We start from the raw sequence: 20,144 nt of genomic DNA, 5'->3' as shown, positions 1-20,144 counted from the left end.
GTGTGTGCATTTGTGTTTTTTTTTTAGTCTGTATATGCAAATTTATGGGTATTTTTAGCCCCTTGTTAACAAATTTCTTTTTATATTTATTTATTTATTGTGTGTGTGAACAGATCTATGATTTTTTGTCTATGTGCACAATTTTATGTGTTTTTTTTTTTTTTTTTGACTTTGTGTGTACAAATCTATGATTTTTGCACTCCACGTGCATGAATTTATGGTTCCTTGTATTATATGCATGCATCCCCCCCACCCTCCAGCCTCATCCCTTTACCATTCTGCACGAATTTAGGATTTTTGGCCTCTGGGAGCATCAGGGGTCTATTTCTGATCTCCAGCGCTCCCTGCCTGCAAAAAGAGAAAATTCAAGTGAATTTGGAAAAAAAGAAAGAGAGAGAAAAAAAAAAAAGAAAAACCCCAAATTTGGCAGCTCCGAGCAGCAACAATGGGTGCAAAAATAAAACCCTCAAAACACACAGACAAATTTCCCAAATGCTCTGATTTCATTATGCTTTTTTTATAATCCTCAATTTTTCCCCATTTCTTGGCATTTTCATGCAGGGACGTGAAGTCTGCCAATAGCCCAAATGACTAATTTAGGGGAAAAATACTAATTTTACGGGAAAAAAATCACCGAAATGACAAAGTGGTTTTTTTTTATTATTATTATTTTTTCCCTAAAGAAAAAGTGGTTGTGGGAATGTGAACATGCAATGCAACACAAAACTCAACACATGCTAGGTGTGCACACAACATTGATGTACGCAACACGTGTGAACACACGTGTTTGTGAATGCACATGCACATGCTGGATGCGTGCATTGCACATGGACGTGCAAAATGCACTTTTGCACACAACGTGCAACACAACGCATGCATGCAACGTGACACACAAGCACACAACACCCTAAGTGTGCACACATCACACACAAACGTGCACAAAACACCCTCAAAAAACACCTGAGTCCCCAATTTGTCATCCTCCCCTTAATACTTTGCAAAAAGAAAAATGAGCTCTTCTTGCAAAAATTCCCACCTCCCTCCCTTTTCTTTTTTTTTTTAACTTTGACTTTTTTTTTGACCCCTTTTTGCACTGATTGGACTTTTTTTTTTTTTTTTTTTTTTTTTTTGTATTTTAGTCCCATCCCAATTCTGCAAAACCCCTCGCCTTCCAATTATGAGGTAATTTCACCAGAAAATATACTTTTTTTTTTTTTTTTTTTTTTTTAAACCAAGACCTTTTTAGTGAATCAGAATCAGCCTGGCCTTAATCAAAACCATGCATTCTTTCCTGTTTTCACCTCTTTTCTCGCCAAAAATGATGTCAAAGCACTGGGTGGGTCGGTCCCCCAGCGTCGTCTGCATTTGTCTTATATTTTCCCCCTTTCTGCAAAAAAGTAATAAAGGGAGGAGCTGCCCTGGGGTTACTCTCATCATTCACTGCAAGAAAGGATTTGAGGACAGAAAGGAACGCTTTGGGGCTGGATAAAAATCAGAAGCAGGTAAGGCTCTGCTGCAATATAGTTAAATATAGGAATATATATATTTGCTGTAAAAAGCCCCAAATGTGAACATTTGGCTGAAAATTCCCCAGATATCCTTGCTCCCTGCTACCACCCTTGGGTTTGATCCTGGCTGCAGTTGAATTCAATTGTTTCCAGGATGATTTTGTGGGGAAAAAAAGGAAAGGAAGAAAGGGAGGAAAGAGGAAGAAATGGGAGAAAAGGAGGGGAAAAGGAGAAAAAAGGGGGAAAGGGAAAAAGGTGGAAAAATGAAAAAGGGGGAAAGCGAAAAGGTGGAAAAATGAAGAAAGGGGGAAAAGGGAAAAAGAGATAAAGGAAAAGGGAAAAAATGGTGGAAATAAAAAAAAAAGGAAAAGGGAAAAAAAAGATGAAAAAGTCAGGGAAAAAAAGAAAGAGAAAAAAGGAAGAAAAAAGCAAATATTCTCAGAGGGGGGCTTGAATTTTGTAAAAATCTGTGGGGAACCAGGTCCATGTAAAGCAACAAATGGAGGTGAGGGGGGGACTTGGGTGGGGGAGGTACATGTAAATGCCAAAAAAAAAGAAGATTTGGGGGACAGGTATGGGTGTAGGTGTGATAAAAAAGGAGATTTGGGGGACAGGTGTGAATACAACAGACTTGGAGACTTTTGGGATGTGTGCGAGTGAAAAGAAAAACTCAATTTTTTTGTTTTGATTTGTTTTGTTTGTCTGGGACATGTTTGAATGGACGTGCAATAAAATGTTGAATTTTGGGACGAGTACAAGTGCAATAAAGCCCAGACTTTTGGTCTGAGTAGAAACATGAATGTAGTAACAAAATTCAAAGAATTTGTTCATTTTCAATGATTTCTCACCTTCTGCAGCTGAAGTGCCATGGATGGCAGCCCGGGACGGAGAAAAGCCGATGTACCGCTGCGAGGCTGGACCGCCGTGTTATGGGGTGAGTTCAAGCGGTTTTGGATGCATCAGAACCTGTAAAATCCCCTCCAAAATCACCTCAAAATCTGATTTTTCAGTCCAAGGGGACACATCTCGCACCCTCATCCTGTGCCACAGCTGAGAAGAGATAAAATTACCCCTCCGAAATAGGTAGAAGGGAAACCAAGGGGCAAAGACCCCACCCAAGACATGTTTTGGGGTGGTTTGGTTTAAAATAGGGCAATTTTCCTTCTGGTTGCAACCCAGCCCTGGCCAGAACTGTCTCCATTCATATTTCTACCCCCATGGCCTTTCTGAGAGGAAAAGGAATACCTTAAAAAGCCCAAATACTCCTCAAATCCCTCCATCCAACGTGAAACCCATCCAAAAAATTCAATTTCTGCCCCATGAATTAGTTGGTACCTGTTGTTGGTATCTGTTCTACAAACAGATTTTCATCCGAATGGGAGTCATCTAAACCTATATTCCTTCAAATCAACATTTGTTCTAATTTATGGACCCTCAAATTGGCACTTCTTCCACTTGATATCCCTTCAAATCGATAGCTCATCAAATCGTTGCCTTCAAATCAATATTTGTTTTAATCTCCGGTCCTTCAAAATTGACGTTTCTCCAAAATGATATCCCTTCACTTTGAAAATCCATCTAATTGCTCTTCCTTAACCACCAAGATTAAATCAGGTGCCACCAACTTGACCCTTGGTCCCCAGCTTGGGTTGCTAAATCTGAGTTTGGGGGTGATGAAGGCAAATTTTCCTTTTCTAGGTGTTTTTTACCTGCTCAGCGTTGCAGCATCGGCTCCTCATCACCTGGGGAAAGAGTTTGTGGTGGCCTTCATGCAGAATGGTTTGCAGCAGTCCCTCAACAGTGACTTCAAGCTGCTCATCAGGGGTTATTCGCCCTTCACGGCCGTAACCATCTCCATGAAGAAGCCAGGCTTGAGGATGACGGTGCAGGTGACCACGGGGCAAACCGTGCTGGTGAAGATCCCGCCCCAAGCCGAGATGGTGGGGAGCAAAATATTTGACAACACCGTGGTGGTGAGGGCCAACAACGCCATCTCCTTGGTGGCCATCAACGAGAAACCCACCTCGGCCGACTCAACCGTGGTGTACCCCGTGGACAGCTGGGGCACGGAGTACCAAATTGTGACACCCAACGTGGGCACGGACCGCTACGGAGAGTTTGTGGTGGCCGCCTGGGATGAGCCCACCACCGTTGACGTGCACCTCAAAGCCACGGTGAACTACCAAGGCCAGTCTTACCCCCGGGGCTCAGTGCTCCCCATCAAACTGGAGCCCTTCCAAGCAGCCCAGCTCCAAAGCCCGGCTGATATGTCCGGCACCCGTATCGTGGCGCAGAAACCCGTGGCCGTCTTCACCGGCCACACTTGCCTGGCCAGATTTACCCAGTGCGACCATTTGGTGGAGCAGCTCCAACCCGTTTCCAGCTGGGGCACCACCTTCATCGTGCCCCCGTTGCCTTTCGACACTCAATCCGACATCGTCTACGTCTCCACCTCCCAAGTCACACGTGTGGAGTCTCAACACGGGGCGAGCAAAACTTCTCGGGAGCTACGGCCCGGCCGGTCAACGCTCTACGGACTCCAAGCCCCAAATTCTTTGTACCTCTCTGCCAACAACGGCATCCAGGTCATTTTTTTTGCCGACGGGGGTAATAAAGACTCTATCACTTACGACCCGTTTTTTATGACCATCCCCGATGTCTCCAGCTACTGCCACTCCTACAACATCTTCGCTCTGGAAGGGTACAATAATTACGCCATATTGATAGCCAAGACCTCGGAGACGGCTGGGATAATGTTCAACAAAACGCCGCTGGGAAATGTCGGGTGGAAGCCTGTCCCAGGCACCGACTACTCCTGGGTCAGGCAGAGCTTGGGTGGTCAATTTGCTGTCCACACGGTGGAGCACAAGACGTCCCCCTTCGGGTTGCTCAGCATGGGGATCCGGGAACAGAAATCCTATGGGTTGGTGGCCGTGTGCGATAGTGGTGAGTGTCCCTTTGTCACCCTCACCTCTCCTTGCTCTCTTTTCACTTCCCTCCTCCTCCCCTGTATCAAAAGTGTGGTTGCAACACAAGGCCAAACCGCATCGGAATTTATTCCTCTGAATTGGGCGTCTCTAATGTTTCCTTTGAACCCCCTGTAGCTAATAGATGCTGAGCTCATGATGAGAAAAGTGTTTAAAAATGGGCTCTTTGATTTGAAACTTGTGTTTTCTCTTGAAGCACAAAGACAGGAAGCTCTGAAAAGTGGTAATGCAACCAACATGGTTTTGGACCATTTTGGGAGGGGATATTTCTTCTATGAGTAAATACGTTGCCTATAAAAGGAGCCTTGAGCAATCACCACAGATGTTCAAATCTAAGTTTTGGGTGGTCAAACCTAGCTGAGATAAATTCTTGCTTTAATAGAGTGTGATCTGGTGACAGTGACAGTGACATTTGTGTGGCTCCTGAGGCCACATATATATCCGTAAAAGTCGGTCCCGTGATTAATTGTGTGCAATTTCCTCTAGATCCTTGCAGGGCCATGAAATGCCGCGCGAAGGAGACGTGCAAAATAGAGAAGGGGGAGGCCGTGTGTGTGCACGACTACATGGGAACCTGCATGGGGTCGCAGTCCCTGCAATACCACACCTTCGACGGGATGACTGTGGACATCCAGGGGGGCTGCACCTACACCGTCGCCAAATATTGCGGCCAGGATCCTACCCTGGTGCCTTTCGTTGTGGAGGAGAAGAAGAGCGAAGGCAATTTCAAGGAGTGGCTGACCAATGTCCTCGTGTACGGCTACAACATCTCCATCCACAAGGGAGAAGGTGGCAAAATCCAGGTGTTTTTTTTTTTTTATTCTGGGCCGTGGCAGCGTTATTCTGGACGAAGCCTTTTTGTGGAAAGTAGAAGTGTGGTGGGTGAAACTGAAAAAAAAAAAAATATGAGGAGAACCACCAAAAACACAGCTGGGCAATTTTGCATTACAAATCAAGACAAGGGCAGTTTTTAGGTGTTAATCCATGCCTCCAAGTGTGGGCAGCTACTCCAGGGTGAAGTCAGTTTTATCCAAGTGATCCACCAACCACAGGTATCTACCCCAGAGAGGCAGCCTAGGTGAGATATAAATCAAAATTTCAAGATCAGATGAGGTTTCTCCTACCCATAAAGTTTGGGAATGCAGAGCTGGTTTTAACACAAACCAGATTTTAAGCTCAGAAATCAAAGGAGATGGGTCTCCCATGAGACACTTCATTTTTTTTTACCTTTTGCCACTAAAACCTGTTCAGTATCTGAAGGGCGTGAGGAAAATTTCTGGTTTAGGCTGATAATTGCTTTGTCTGGGAATTAAATTCTCTTCCTTATATGATTTTGGGGGTGGTAAACTCTTGGAAAATAGACAGTTTACTGAGATTTAGTCCTTCTTCTTCCCCTTCCCTCCAAGGTGAATGACCAGCTCACCAGACTACCGGCCACCCTGAAGGACGGGAAAATCCAAATCTCCCAAAACGAGGGCAGGGTCATCCTGCAAACAGATTTTGGGCTGCAGGTGACCTATGACGAAGACTGGGCCGTGATGGTGGCAGTACCCAGCAGCTATTTCGGGGCTACCTGTGGGCTCTGTGGGAACTTCAACGAGGATGCAGAGGATGAAATGAAATTCCCCGACGGCACCCAGGCTGCCAGCGTGGAGGATTGGGCTGAGAGCTGGCGAGATCCCTCCTGCCAGGATGATTGTGGAGGTCAAGGGACACTGCAGGACACGGAGGGCTGTGGTGAGCTTGGATGGGGGATTCCAAAGCATTTTTGGGTAGAAAAAAGGGGAATCTATGCATGGTTCTGGTGCTGGGTGCCTGGGAATTGCTGCCCAAGCCACCAAGTTGATGCTTGTAGGCATCAACGTGGCCAACATCTACAGCATTGGGGAAGGGTTGTGTTGGTCTTTTCATGCCAAACCACCCCAAAATCTGTCTTATCTGATTTCAGATGTCCATAACATGCAGAATAATGTTGAGTTTTTTTCAAGAGCTGTCCTCATGGCATATCCTGGGGACCCCAAATTGCTCATAGGCATCAACTGGATGCAGGAGCCCGATGTCCCTCTGCCTCAGGAAGCTTCTTATCTCATCCTTTTTTTAAGATCTTCTCCAATATCATCCCCACAGCTCAGAGATGCCCCCAAAACAGCCACTTTGAGACCTGCGGGACGGCGTGTCCTGCCACCTGCGCCCACCCCAAAGCCCCCACGTCCTGCAGCAAGCCATGCACGGCGAGCTGCCAGTGCGACGAGGGCTTCGTCCTCCACGACGACGCGTGCGTCCCGGCAGAGTCCTGTGGTTGTTCCTACAACGACCGCTCCTACAAGGTCCAGGAGGAGTTTTGGGAGGACGGGAGCTGCCAGAGCCGGTGTCGATGCGAGGCGGGGGGCAAGGTGACTTGCAAGAAGTCTGGGTGCAAGGCCCACGAGAAGTGCACCGTGGTTGGTGGTGTCCCCAGCTGCCAGGCAAACAAGTTCCTCACCTGCATCGGGACGGGAGATCCTCACTACACCACCTTCGACGGGTTGAAATATGACTTCCAAGGCACGTGCATCTACCAGTTTGCTGCCCTCTGCTCCCAGAACCCTTCACTGGTCCCCTTCACCGTCAAGGTGGAGAACAACAACAGGGGCAGCAAAGCCGTGTCCTTCACCAAAACCGTCACGCTGGAGGTCTACGGCAACACCATCAGCATGAGCCAGGAGCATCCACGCAAGGTCAAGGTAGGTGGCCACCAAGGACCTCTTGCAACCTGCATCCAAACTACTTATTATCTACGTCGTCCCTCAAATCTTCTTTTTTAATTCATTCACGCTTCGATGGAAGCATCAATTTCTGTCTGCCGTCTCCAGAGGGAGCCCTGAGCAGCTAGTTTGGATTTCAACACTTTATTTTTAAAACTTAAGAGTTCTTCTAAAAAAAAATAGGAAAAGAAAAACAAAACAAAACAAAACAAAACACAACCCACACAGCTTGGTTTAGATGTGCTGGAAATGGGCCTTTTTTGCTCTGGTGAGTTGAGCAAGTAACAAATATCCATGAATAATAAGACAAATACTTCCACATTCAAAAGCATCCACTTTGGTTGACGTCTTTGGCTTCCTTTTTTTCTGGTCCCATGTGGCTTTCTGAGTTAAAAATTCCTCTCTACCCTGGCACCTGCAAACTGACCTAATCAGTTTGGGAAAGGTTCAATTCCCGCCTTGTTTTTGGCTGAAGTGTTGCAGAAAAGGGTGTGCTGTGACCATTCCTTTATTTTTTTTCTGAGTAATCATGTCTTCAGTGGAAGAGAGAGCCCTTTCCCTGCAAGTCCTCCCTCTTCAATGGGTTTTGAAGGTACACCCACATCGTGAGCAATTTGTCTTTGCCTGGGAATCCTTCCCCTTGCACTGCTTTTTATGCAAATCTTCAGTGATTTGCACCTGTCTGATTACACTTCCCACGCAAAGGGTTTGCCCCAAACATCCCATATTTGACATATTTGCATCTTCCAGGAAATCTTCCTCATGCAAAAGGTTTCGTGAACAAATAAACTAACAAAAGCCCCACAGATCCCAAGTTTGAAGAAACACCCAATCAATTTGCTTTTGCCTGAAACCCCCCCCTCTTGCAAAACATTGCATTGGAACACCCAAATCTTGACTGATTTGCATCTGGCCACAAAACCTTCCCGGTGCAAAAGGTTTGCAAAAATCCCCCCACACTGCCCTTTTGCCAGCAACCCTTCTTCTGCAAGGTGTTTTGCAAGAACGCTCAGATCTTGGCTGATTTGCACTTGCCCAGAAATCCTCCCTGTTTTTGCAGAAAAGCCCCAGAAACCCTCACTATGTGAAAAACTTAGCAAAAACACCCTAATCTTGAGCGCGTTGCGTGAACCCAACACCACCGTGACCCTCTTTACCTCCTTCCCCAGCTCAACGGCGCCTTCGTGGAGCTCCCGTTCACCCAGAAGGACCAGTTCGAGCTCTACCACAGCGGCGTCCATGGTTTTGTCCGCACCAAATTTGGCTTGCGGGTGAGCTTCGATTGGTACAGCTACGCCCGCGTCATCCTCCCCGATGCCTACGCCGGCGCCGTCTGCGGCCTCTGCGGCAACGCCAACGGCAACCCCGATGACGACTTCATCGCCCGCGATGGAAAACGTGCCAAGGATGAAATCCAGCTGGCCGACAGCTGGAAGGTTGGAGATGTCCCCGGTTGCTCGGCGGGATGCGTGGGGGATTGCCCGGTGTGCAACGAAGAGCAGAAACAGCTCTACCGCGGCGACGGCTACTGCGGGGTGATCGCCAGGGCTGGGGGACCCTTCCGAAATTGTCACCGGGTTGTCAACCCTGGGAATTTCCTGGAGGATTGTGCTTTTGATGCTTGTCAGTACAAAGGACGCCGGGACATCTTGTGCAAAGCCATCGCCGCCTACATGACGGAGTGCCAGAGCAACGGCGCCGGCGTGGAGGAGTGGAGGACGCCGTCCTTCTGCGGTGAGTGGGGATGAAGGGAGGTTTCTCCCCTTGTTCGGACAGAAAATAGGAGTTCAAACTCAAATGCATGCCCTTGGCTTTGTTTAGAGCCAAAGGGAACACAAAATGCCTCCAAAATTGGGTTTGTTTGCCCCACTCTTGACATCTCCCAGTGCAACTACTATATCGTCTCCCTCCATGTCTCCAAGGCCAGATGATGAGTTAAGATGCAATCACAGATGTGGGAAAAGTCCCTCAAACTCATTGCCAAAGCAAAACTCTTCTTCCTTCATGCATTGGTGCAAAATAAATCCATATTACACTCCACGTTCTTCCATGCGAGCAAGAAAAAAAAATAATAATCCCTGTTTCCCTCCAAATTCTTCCTTAATGCAAAGAAATAAAGTACAAAATCAATCCCCATTGCACTGCAAATCCCTCCTTCATACAAGGAAAGAAAATGAAAAATAAATCCTTATTTTCCTCAAAATTCTTACACAAGGCACGGAAGAGAAATGCAAACTTATTTTGCATTGCTCTCTGGAGCTGTAATGATGCTCCCCCACCAAAGACTTGCTTGGATTTGCTCCTCAAGCCTCGGTGCAATGACAGAAATCCTCTCCCTGACATTTTTGGCTGCAAATCCGAGTGGGACTTTGGGTTTTTCTTGCCTTCTTTTTGCAGCTCCTGTCTGCCCTCGCCATTCCCACTACGAGCTGTGTGGGAACGCCTGCCCCACCACGTGCCGGGGCCGAGCCAGCCCCGAGGGCTGCGCATCAGCTCCGTGCACCGAAGGCTGCTTCTGTGATGAAGGTTTCGTCCTCAGCGGTGCCGAGTGCGTGCCGGCGAGCGAGTGCGGCTGCGAGCACCGGGGCCGCTACTACAAGAAGGGCGAGGATTTCTACGCCTCGTGCCGGGAGAGGTGCATCTGCAAAGCCAACGGGGTGGTGGAGTGCAAGGAAGCCGCCTGCGGCGCCCACGAGGAGTGCCGAGTGGAGGACGGGGTGCTGGGGTGCTACCCCGCCGGCTACGGGCGGCTGGTGGTGTCGGGCGACCCGCACTACGTGACGTTCGACGGGAGAGCTTTTGACCTCCAGGGGTCCTGCAACTACGTCCTGGCACGTGTCTGCAAGCCGGAGCAGCGGCTGGCCAACTTCTCGGTGTTCCTGGAGCACGACGTCAGCGGACGGGGCAACGTGGCCCTGACGAAGAAAGTGGCCGTCTCCATCCACGGGTACACGGTCAGCATGGAGAGGGGTCGGAAGTGGGAGGTGATGGTAAGTTGGAAGGGCTACATGCCTCGGTGCATGCAGGCATGCAACAAAACACCTTGATGCATCCATGCAGGTTTGTAAAAAAACCTCAGTGCATACATGCATGGACAAAAAAATAAAACCCTTGGTGCATCCATGCATGCACACACACACAAAAAACTTGGTGCATCCATGCATGCAAAAAAACCCTCCATGCATTAATTTATGCACAAAAACCACCTCTGCATGTGCACGAATGCAAACAAACAAACAAAAAACCCTTAGTGCATGCATGAATGCACCCTCCTGCTCGGTGCATCCATGGATCCATAAAAAAAAACTCTTGGTGCACGCATGCATGCACAAATCCCTCTGTGCATGCATGCAAAAATCCCTTCATGCATGCAAAGCCTTCCTGCATCAAAATCCCCCCACTGGTGTCACGACATCCCCAACCCTTGGTGCACACGTCTGTGCAAAATTTTGGTGCGTGCAAAACGCCCTCCTTGGGAAGCTGGGATGTCCCCATTCCTTGGTGCACTTGTGTGTGCAATATCCACTGGTGCACTCACATGGAAAACAAAAATCCCCTGGTGCATGCGTGCACGCCAAACCCCCTGCTAAATGCATGCATGAAAAATCCAGTGCATGCAGAATAACACCAAAACCCTGTGGAGCGTGTGTGCACACAAAATCTGTTTCATGCACAAGGTGCATGAGGGCATGCCAAAGCCCCTGGTGCATGCGAAATCATGCAAAAAATGGTGCATATGTGCAGGAAGAAATTTGCAGGTGCATGCTTGCATGCATACAAAATCCTCCGGTGCACATAGGTGTGCAAAATCACCGGGTGGGTGTGCAAATGCAAACCTCGTGCTCCATCCGTATCTCAGGTGGACGGGGAGCACTTCACACTGCCACTGGTGACGGAGGACAGGAAGCTACGGATCGGCCAAGAAGGGAACAACATCGTCCTCCAGACCGCCGCCGGCCTCCGGCTCCTCTACAACGCGGCCACCTACCTCCTCATCACCATCCCCGACGCCTACCGGGGCCGCGTCTGCGGGTTGGGTGGCAACTTCAACGGGGACCCCGGTGACGACTTCCAGCTGCCCGGGGGGTCCCTGGCGAAGAGCACCGAGGAATTTGTCACCTCCTGGAAGATGCCAGCAGAAGAGGGAGCGTGCACCGACGGTTGCAACGGCAACGCGTGCCCCGTGTGCGATGCCTCTGCCACTGCTCCCTACGGTGCTGGTGATTCCTGCGGGCTCATCCGGGACCCAACGGGACCTTTTGGGACGTGCCACCACCGGGTGAGCCCGGTGGAGTATTTCCACCACTGCCTCCACGACGTTTGTGCCGCTGAGGGTGCCCGGGATGCCTTGTGCCACAGCCTCCAAGCCTACGCCGCTGCTTGCCAAGCGGCCGGGGCTGAGATTGGAGGATGGAGAACGGTGACTTTTTGCCGTAAGTACTCCAAATTATCCTTGCGGAGACACTTCAAGCCCTATTTCCCCCCCTAATCCACATTTCCCTGCAGAAAAACCCTCCAATTTTATGACTGTGGCTTTTCTGTCCCCACTTTTGAGGCAAACCTTTACCGTCCAGACCAAGACGATGTATGAATGATCTGCATAAAATCATGCAATGCTGATTTTTGCTTAAAGCCCCCCCCCTAAATCTATGATATACCCTAGAAATGTTTACAAACCTCACCCAAAAAGCTCATTTGAGGGCTTCAGTTGGCCTGTTTCCCACCCAAAATACCCTGAAAGAAAGAAATTCCTGCTCACTACCTCCAAAACTTTGATATTTATGTCAAAAGATTTTGAAACAGAAGTCCCTCTAATTTGCTTCAGAAGTGATTAGTGGCATGCAGACGTTTTAATTTGGGTGATAAAAGCAGGGTTTGATGACTTCAGCACATTTTGCAGCTGCCAGAAATGCCCAAGACCATAGATTGTGCTTTGGTTTTCCACCTTCCACTGGCTCAAGGAAAAACAGTCACTTTTTGGGGGGCAATAATGTCATTTTTCCTTTTTTTTTTTTTTTTTTTTTCCAGCCCTCTCCTGCCCACCCCACAGCCACTATGAGCTCTGCACCCGTACCTGCGACTTCACCTGTGCCAGCCTCTCCGTGCCGGCCCCATGCAGCTGGACGTGCTTCGAGGGATGCCAGTGCGACGATGGGTACCTCTTCGACGGAGAAGCCTGCGTGTCCTTGGAGCAATGCGGCTGCGTGCACCAGGGACGGTATTTTAAGGTGAGTTTGGCCCTCGAGGCTCGGTGTTTTTAGTGGAAATCAGGTTGAGGAAGGACTGTGGGGCGGGTTGTCCCATCTACTTGATGCCATTGGGGTTTGGTGGGGTAGATTGTCCCACTGTGTCAATGCAACGGGTTTGGGGACTCAATCTTTGATGAGGTGGGTTGTCCCATCTAGATGATGCAACTGGTTTGGGGTCTCAATCTTTAATGAGGTGGCTTGTCCCAGCTAGATGATGCAACTGGTTTGGGGTCTCAATCTTTAATGAGGTAGGTTGCCCCAATTAGATGATACAAAGGATGTGGGGGCTCAATCTTTGAGGACCTTGGTTGTCCCATCTAGTCAACACAACTTATTTTGGGACTCAGTCTTCAGTGAAGTGAATGGCCACTTCGTTTTAAGGACACATGTCCAAAATCATACAATTAATAGCATCCTAAAGTGCCTATTTTGCTTCGCTGGACTGGAGGGTGATTAATCTAAGTTGCACAAATTTCACCAAATCGGTCTCATGGTTTTTCTACCTCTTTGTGGGACTTTTTGGAAGTGGGGAGGTTTGGGGGTTAGCTTGGAGGTGGCATCCATGCGGACTCACCTCTGAGCCTTTCCTTTTGAGGCGGGCGAGACCGTCGTCTCCAACAACTGCTCCACGAAATGCAACTGCCACCCATCCCGGGGGCTCATCTGCGAGGCCACCCGGTGTCCCCCAGACGAGGTCTGTGCCACGCGGGAAGGGGTGCAGAGGTGCATCAAGCAGGAAGGCTGGTGCCGGATTTCCCCGGGGGCCTTCTTGACCACGTTCGACGGTGCCGGAGGGAGGCTCCCCTTCAGCGGCACCTACAAAATCGCCGCCCTCTGCGACGAGCGGTCGCCCAGCTGGTTCAAGGTGGTGGTGGAGGTCAGCGAGTGTCGGGATGACGGCATCCCGGCCGCCGTGGCCGTCTTCGTCTTCTTCCGCGACGCTTTCATCACCGTGAATAACAACATGGAGGTGTGGGTAAGCTGGACGCACGGACGATCCTTGTAGTCAAAAAGATGAGGAATTAAATTAAGAGGCAGAATTTGGGTGGGGTTTACCCGCTCTTCCTTTCAGTCCTAAATTCAAGACGATCAATAAAGTTAGTTTATCTTCTGGGTGCAAAACCCGGGATTTTTGGCCCATTTTAAATTACTGCTTCAGGATGAGGTTGAAGGTCTCCTTTTGGGCTAGATGTTGAGACATTTAAGTTGAGCTGGGTAGACTTGGCTAAAGAAAGATATTTACCAACTGCAGTTTAGGGACAAAATATTGCCCAAGAGTCTCCAGCATGACTAAATGACTCGATGACTTCATGACTAAATGACTTCATCTCCTTGATGAAGTTTTAATGGGATTATTGCTTTAGTGCAATATGTGGTCCCATGGAGACTTCAACACCGATATCATTGACTTGTGCTGCGTCACTTTACGGGGTTGTTGGGCATTTCTAACCCATTTCTGGCATTTTTCACCCCTGCAGGTGAACGGTCTCTTCACCCGCCTGCCGGCGGAGGTGTCTGAAGCCATTTCCTTGAGCACGGCGGCAGGGAACGTCACCATCTCCCACACGTCAGGGTTGGACGTGCTCTTCAGCCCCAACGGGGAGGTGACCTTGACCGCAAGGGCCGCCTTGGTCAACCGTCTCTGTGCCCCTTGTGGCAACTTCAACGGGGACGCCAGCGATGACCTGAAGCTGCCCGACGGCCGCACCGTGAAGAACATCGCGGATGTCATTGACGCCTGGAAAGCCAAGGATTTCGCGGGATGGTGAGTGACCCCCAAAGACCTCCCCCAAAATGTGGGTTGGTATTTTTTAAGCCTGGGCAAGCAAGAGGGTAGGGAACAGCCTCCGTGGGGCATCAAAGGGTTGGGCAAGGAGGCATCCGGAAAGGACTTCTCCATCTTCTTTGGTTTCATCCACAGCGACTGACACACAAACCCAAGGAAATTATTCTGGTAAGTGACTCTGCTCCTTTGCTCTCACGTCCCATGCTACAAACACCCCTTCGGCCCCACAGTTGGATGAGGCCTAGTGTGATTGACACTCCCCAGTTAATTCCCTGCATAATTGGGGTTTTCTGTTGCCTCAGAATGGATCGATGTTAGAGGCACGTGTACAAACAGGAGACACGCAGTGCGTTAGCTCTGATGTAGGCCATCCTGGATTAAACGCTTTTTTGGCCATAATCATGATGCTCAGTAAAGATTTATCTGTAAAAAGAAAAAAATTGTGCAAGCTGAAGAGTGGTACTCCAGCATCTCACATGATATTTTCTGCTTCACTACGCTCATCAGCCCAACATTTTCTCCCCCTGAGAAGCAAAGAGGAGAGAGACAAATACAAGGCAATTTGGCTGAATAGCGATTTCAGTGAATAAAGAACAGACTTGCCAAAAATGGGGTGATTCTGCTAAGCATAGAGTGATTTTTCCAAACGCAGAATGATCCTGCCAAATACAGGGCGATCCTGCTGAATACACTGTGATTTTTTGAATATAGGGACATCTTGCCAAATACAGATCAATCTTTCTGAGTATAGTAATTTGACAAATGTACAGCAATTCAGTGGAAAATAGGGTAATCAATCTTGCTGAATGTAAAGTGTCTTCACTAAATATAGAGCAATTTTTTCAAGTATAGTGCAGTCTTGCCCAATATAGAGCGAGCTTAGCAAACAGAGCAATCTTCTTGAATATAACACGATCTTGACAAATACTGATCGATTTTGTAAAGTACAAAGGAAACTTGTTGAATATAGAGTGATTTTTTTCCAGTTAATGAGCAGTCTTGCCCAACATGGAGCCCTTTTGCCAAGTACAGACATTTTGCCGACTTTGGGGCAAACCTGAAGTCACTGATGAAGGGTGATGAAGATGACTCCAAGGGCTGTTCCATCTCCACCTCCTGCTTGATTGCCCGCACGCCTTGCCCTTGTGTGCCCACCGGCTTGCCCTCACTCCACCGCTTTCCCCAGCCCTCCCACCACGCTGCTTGTCCTGCACAGCACCTCCGCACCAACGCATGACACCCCAACTTGCCCTCACGCAACATTTTAACCCCCTGCTCTCCCTCCTCTGCGGGCTACGAGGATGATCCTGCAGGACAACAGACAAGGTTGCATCGAGGGGGTGGTGGACAGGGAGGGAACTGCAATTTTTGGGGGCGACATCCGTGATGTGGAGGATGAAGGCAACGACGTTTGAAGGTGGTAGCCAGGTTTGGAAGCTTTTTACCAAATCCCCTGCTTTGGGATGGGATTAGCCCCATAAAAACATGGTTGCATTGAGCAAAACTCACCTTTTGGGAAGGGGAGGATGTAACTTTTTTCCCTCCTGGTGGGGATGCGATGAGGAAGAGGAAGGTCTAGTGGTTCCTCTTCCAAGGGGGACCCTGATGGCTGCCCATGTTTCGTCTCTTCCAGCCGCGCCTCCAACATCGTGCGGATGGAAGTGGAAGCCCCCGTCTACCCCGTGCAGTAAGACGAAGCCACGAGGGGACAGAGGCAAGAGGACAGTTTTCACGCACACCGGCTCATGCACTTCTTGTAAATAGTCCTGCAGAGGTTTTCATGCATATAGAGGCACCAAGCGACGTCTCGGGTTGAGTTTCTGCGAGTGCAGAGGGAAAACCAGCACTGAGCTATGACGGACGTCAACGGTAGGAGGTCACTCGGCCTCAAACACACACACACACACAAAAAAAGGGGGCAAAAGCTTGATCTGACCTCAAACTGGTGAGAAAAATAAGTTTTTTTTAAAGACCTGATTTACTTCAGGTAGAGCCCAATGCCGAGATGACCCATCCACACCGGAGCGGCCTGAAGGAAAGCACAATAAATACCCCAATCCACAATGAGCACGAAAATGGAGGGTGGCAGACCCAAATCCCTGCCATTTTTCCCTAGAAATGCACTGTTCCTGTTGACTGTTTTCAGTATAATGCTGCCTGCTGTTGGGTTAAAAATAAACCTTTTTTTACAATTATTATTATCTTATGTTTTTTGCATTCCTTGGGGAGGTTTTGGGTTTATTTGGTGTTTATTTGTTTATTTATTTATTTATTTTTGCTCTGTGATTCCTGGGGTGAGGGGAAAAATGGGAATTGTCTTCTCTGCTTCCATTGTTAGTGGGGAAACGCCTCAAAGTTTTGCTCACGGTGAAACAACCCAACATATTTCTCAAAGGGGAATACCCAGATTTATTTTCCATGTTGGAACAAACCAGAATAATTATCAAAGGGAAATAACCCGATGATATTCTCAAAGAAAAATAAACCAACATAATTCTCAAAGAGAAACAACCCAACATATTTCTCAAAGGGAAATAACCCGACATATTTATCAAAGGGAAATAACCCGATATATTTCTGAAGGGGAAACAACCATGTTTATTTTCCATGTTGAAACAACACGACATAATTCTCAAAGGGAAACAACCAGATTTATTTTCCATGTTGAAATAACCCAATGTAATTCTCAGAGGGAAACAACCCGACATAATTCTCAAAGGGAAATAACCCAGCATAACTCTCAAAGGGAAACAACCAGATTTATTTTCCATGTTGATAGAACACAACGTGCTTCTCCCCATAAAATAACCTATCATGTTTCCTGCTGTGAAATCAATCCGACTCATTTCCCATCGTGAAACTACCTGACACGTTTCCACTCGAGAGCACAGCCAAATTATTATGGAAACGACACAAACACAAGCTCAGCTTTTGTGTTTAGAGAAACAACAGGCTGAGAAATTAAAGCAGAGAAAGAATAATGAATTAAAATTAAATGATAAGTAAATGATAAATTAAAATTAAAGCGAAGAAAGAATAATCTCAAAAAGAAAATAAAAAGAATTTGCTGCTAAATGAGTGAATTATTGGGCTCGTTACAGCATGCAGCTTGCTCAAATTGACAGCAGACACATACAGACATGAATCTTCTCCCTGGGAGGTTCTTTTTTTTTGTGTAATACTTGACTTGACTATCAGTATTTTGCAAAGATAAAAAAAGAGAAATAAATCATTTCCTATGAAATCCATACAAGGTCACTTCAAGTCCACCAAAATCTTTATTTTCATCAGCTCAGCAGGAAATTATTGTCATCAGCAGCTGCTTGACTTCTGGAGCTTTTCACTTTAAGCAAGAATCCCACAACAATAACAAGTTTTGTGCAATCCCTCATAACTGGAGAGAGGGGGGATTATCCTAAAGGGGTTAATGACAAAAATTTCCCAAGCAATTAATTATAAAACCATCCCAAAGCATGATAACAAACCCCAAACTATTTGTAACAAACCCTAAAGCCATTAGAAAGGAGAAAAGTCAAGTATCCCTAAATTAGCTCAAAGCATTTATAATGCATCCCAAACCAATTAAATCAAATCCCAAAGCAATTCTAACAATGTCCCAAAATTTATTACAAAAGGCGGAATTCTAGCAAACCCGAAGAGATTCTAAAAACATCCCCAGACCGTCATAAATCACCCAATTTTGGCCATTCACAACCTGCCCTTGAAAAATCTAGCAAGTGATGATCTTCCACAGAACATCTAATTCACCAGATATCATGCAAACCTGTGATAAATTGAAGGTGATTAATCACTGCCTGGGTTTGGATGTCCTCCCCAGGCACAGGACTTAATCTACTGCTTTTGAGCCCAAATATTTGCGTGGAGTCGGAGCTTGGCAATTTCCCTGGAAAAACGTTTTCTCTCGTATCGTCGATACGCTGGGGGATGTCAATTCTAGTGAAGGGCATTCATCTGGGAATTAAAACCCAGCAGTCAAATAAAAGCACTCTTTTCCCCTCAAAAAAAATAATAACAAATAATAAATGGAGGTGACCCCGTGCGATCAACCCTTTCCGAGCCGGGTCGTGCAATGTCAAAGCAGGGTGCAACCCCCAGAGAAAAGGGCACGTGGCAATCAGTGCAAAGCGTGTTGCCGTTCAAAACAACGTGCAGTGACCCTACAAACAATGCACTGCAACCCCGCAGCAAGGCTGATTGCAAACCGGAGCAAGGCACGCTGAAATCCAAAGCAAGGGGCATTGCAACCTAAAGAAAGGGGCGTTGCAACCCCCAGCAAGAGACTTTGCAACCCAAAGCAACGGGCATTGCAAGCCAAAGCGAGGGGCAATGCAATGCAAAACAAGGGTCGCTACAACCCCCAGCAAGGAGCATTGCAATCCCCAAGGCAAAGGGAATTGCAACCTAAAGCAAGGGGCGTTGCAACCCCAGCAAGGGACATTGCAACCCCAGCAAGGGACATTGCAAGCCCCAAAGCAAGGGGAATTGCAAGCCCCAAAGCAAGGGGAATTGCACCCTAAAGCAAGGGACATTGCAACCCAAAATAAGGTACACTGCAATGCAAAAACGATGCACTTTGCAACCCCAGAGCCACAGACACTGAAATCAAAAGCCTGCCAGGCCACCGTGCTTTGCACCCTCCCAGCCCCCATTGTGCAAGGCCGTCACCGCTCTTTATTTATCTCCAGGGAGAAAGAAATATCAGGTGTGTCTCTCCTCCCTCCCCCGGGGCCCTGTCTCAGCTAACCCATTGCAAAAGCAAAGACGCAAGCGGGAGGCGAAGGCGGCTTTGGCAGCGGGAGACCCAAATTTCCCAGAAACCGGAGAGGAGCTGGCGGGACGCCCGGCTGCTGTTGCAACCTGAGCCGTGTTTGTCCAAGCCCTCAGCTCTGTGCTCACAAGCAAGGAGCAGCAGGGAACCCAGTGCACGCGTTATTTTTTGTCGTTTCTTTGTGTTTTGTTTTGTTTTGTTTTGTTTTTTGCAAAAATCCCAGCTCCAACCAGATTTTGGTTGCAGTTTTCAGGCGAAGGAGGGGGGGAAGCACGCAAACACCGAGGGGCTTTTTGTCTTTCCCTTGTGCAACACCCGGATTATTGCTCTGCAAAACGAAACGGATCTTTAGCAAGGAGCAACACGCTTCCCTGGGGGTTAATCCCCTCGTAACCGCTGTGTAAACCAGCGATTTCACAATCCCGCCTGCGAAAAGCAAATTTATTTATTTATTTATTCCTCCCCCCAAAAAAAGGAATCCGGATCCAAGAGGTTTCAGAGCGTTTTGTTTAAAATTCGCCTCCGTGAGATTGCGGAGGTGGAAGAAAAGCAGAGGTGGGGAGAGAAGGTAACACAGCAGGTCAGAGAAGGGAGGAAAAACAAATAAAAAAGTGGGAGAAATAATCCCAGCCAGGCCAAATATGCAAAAAGAGCAGTAATTTAACCTGAAGCAAATTGAAAAGGGGGCAGAAATAATTCGTGTCATGTGCAAATGCAAAAATTACAAAGATTTAACCTGATGCAAATGCAAAAGAAAAAAAAAAGGAGAGGGAGAAGTAATTCAGGTCAGGTGCAAACACAAGCAGTGCAATGCTTCAGCCCGGTGCAAATGCAGAAAGAGCAAGAAAACCCAATGCAAATGCAAACAGGTGGAGAGATAATTTAGCCTGGGTGCAAATGCAAACAGTACCAAGTGATAAAAGGGCGAGAAATAGTCCTGCTCAGGTGCAAAAGCACAGACTGTAATGATTTAACCCAGTGTAAATACTAAAATGGGGAGAAATAATCTGGGTGTGAATGCAGAAAGGGCAATGATTTAACCCGATGCAAATGGAAAAAGAAAAAGAAATGGTGTGCCCAA

The 20,144-nt window shown here is 47.7% G+C and overlaps 1 protein-coding gene and 2 long non-coding RNA genes across 4 annotated transcripts; 1 reads left to right on the top strand and 2 right to left on the bottom strand.

The window, feature by feature from the left end:
• Positions 1 to 274: 274 nt before the first annotated feature.
• LOC311426235 lies at positions 275 to 8,510 on the bottom strand. The gene is made up of 3 exons (XR_014686626.1): positions 8,397 to 8,510; positions 2,357 to 2,474; positions 275 to 348 (listed from the first exon to the last, which is right to left on the bottom strand). It is a non-coding gene; the product is annotated as an uncharacterized lncRNA (long non-coding RNA).
• LOC311426219 (IgGFc-binding protein-like) lies at positions 1,402 to 16,469 on the top strand. 2 transcript variants are annotated; one of them, XM_084502416.1, is made up of 14 exons: positions 1,402 to 1,502; positions 2,366 to 2,442; positions 3,207 to 4,454; positions 4,982 to 5,298; positions 5,902 to 6,232; positions 6,623 to 7,218; positions 8,409 to 8,973; positions 9,637 to 10,229; positions 11,099 to 11,672; positions 12,268 to 12,467; positions 13,084 to 13,464; positions 13,967 to 14,253; positions 14,410 to 14,442; positions 15,908 to 16,469. In XM_084502416.1, exons 2-13 carry the CDS (start codon positions 2,376 to 2,378, stop codon positions 14,414 to 14,416), a joined length of 5,166 nt encoding a protein of 1,721 aa, XP_084358542.1. In that variant the 5' UTR covers positions 1,402 to 1,502; positions 2,366 to 2,375; the 3' UTR covers positions 14,417 to 14,442; positions 15,908 to 16,469. The 2 variants fall into 2 exon arrangements, with proteins under 2 accessions (XP_084358542.1, XP_084358541.1); XM_084502415.1 differs by lacking the exon at positions 14,410 to 14,442.
• Positions 16,470 to 17,533: 1,064 nt separating this feature from the next.
• On the bottom strand, positions 17,534 to 19,037 carry LOC311426234. The gene is made up of 2 exons (XR_014686625.1): positions 18,961 to 19,037; positions 17,534 to 18,246 (listed from the first exon to the last, which is right to left on the bottom strand). It is a non-coding gene; the product is annotated as an uncharacterized lncRNA (long non-coding RNA).
• Positions 19,038 to 20,144: the final 1,107 nt, after the last annotated feature.

Source organism: Aythya ferina (genome assembly GCF_964211825.1).
Source record: "Aythya ferina genome assembly, chromosome: 39".
Classification (NCBI taxonomy): domain Eukaryota; kingdom Metazoa; phylum Chordata; class Aves; order Anseriformes; family Anatidae; genus Aythya; species Aythya ferina.
The sequence above is the reverse complement of the archived record's forward strand: the minus strand, read 5'-3'. Positions and strand labels throughout refer to the sequence as shown.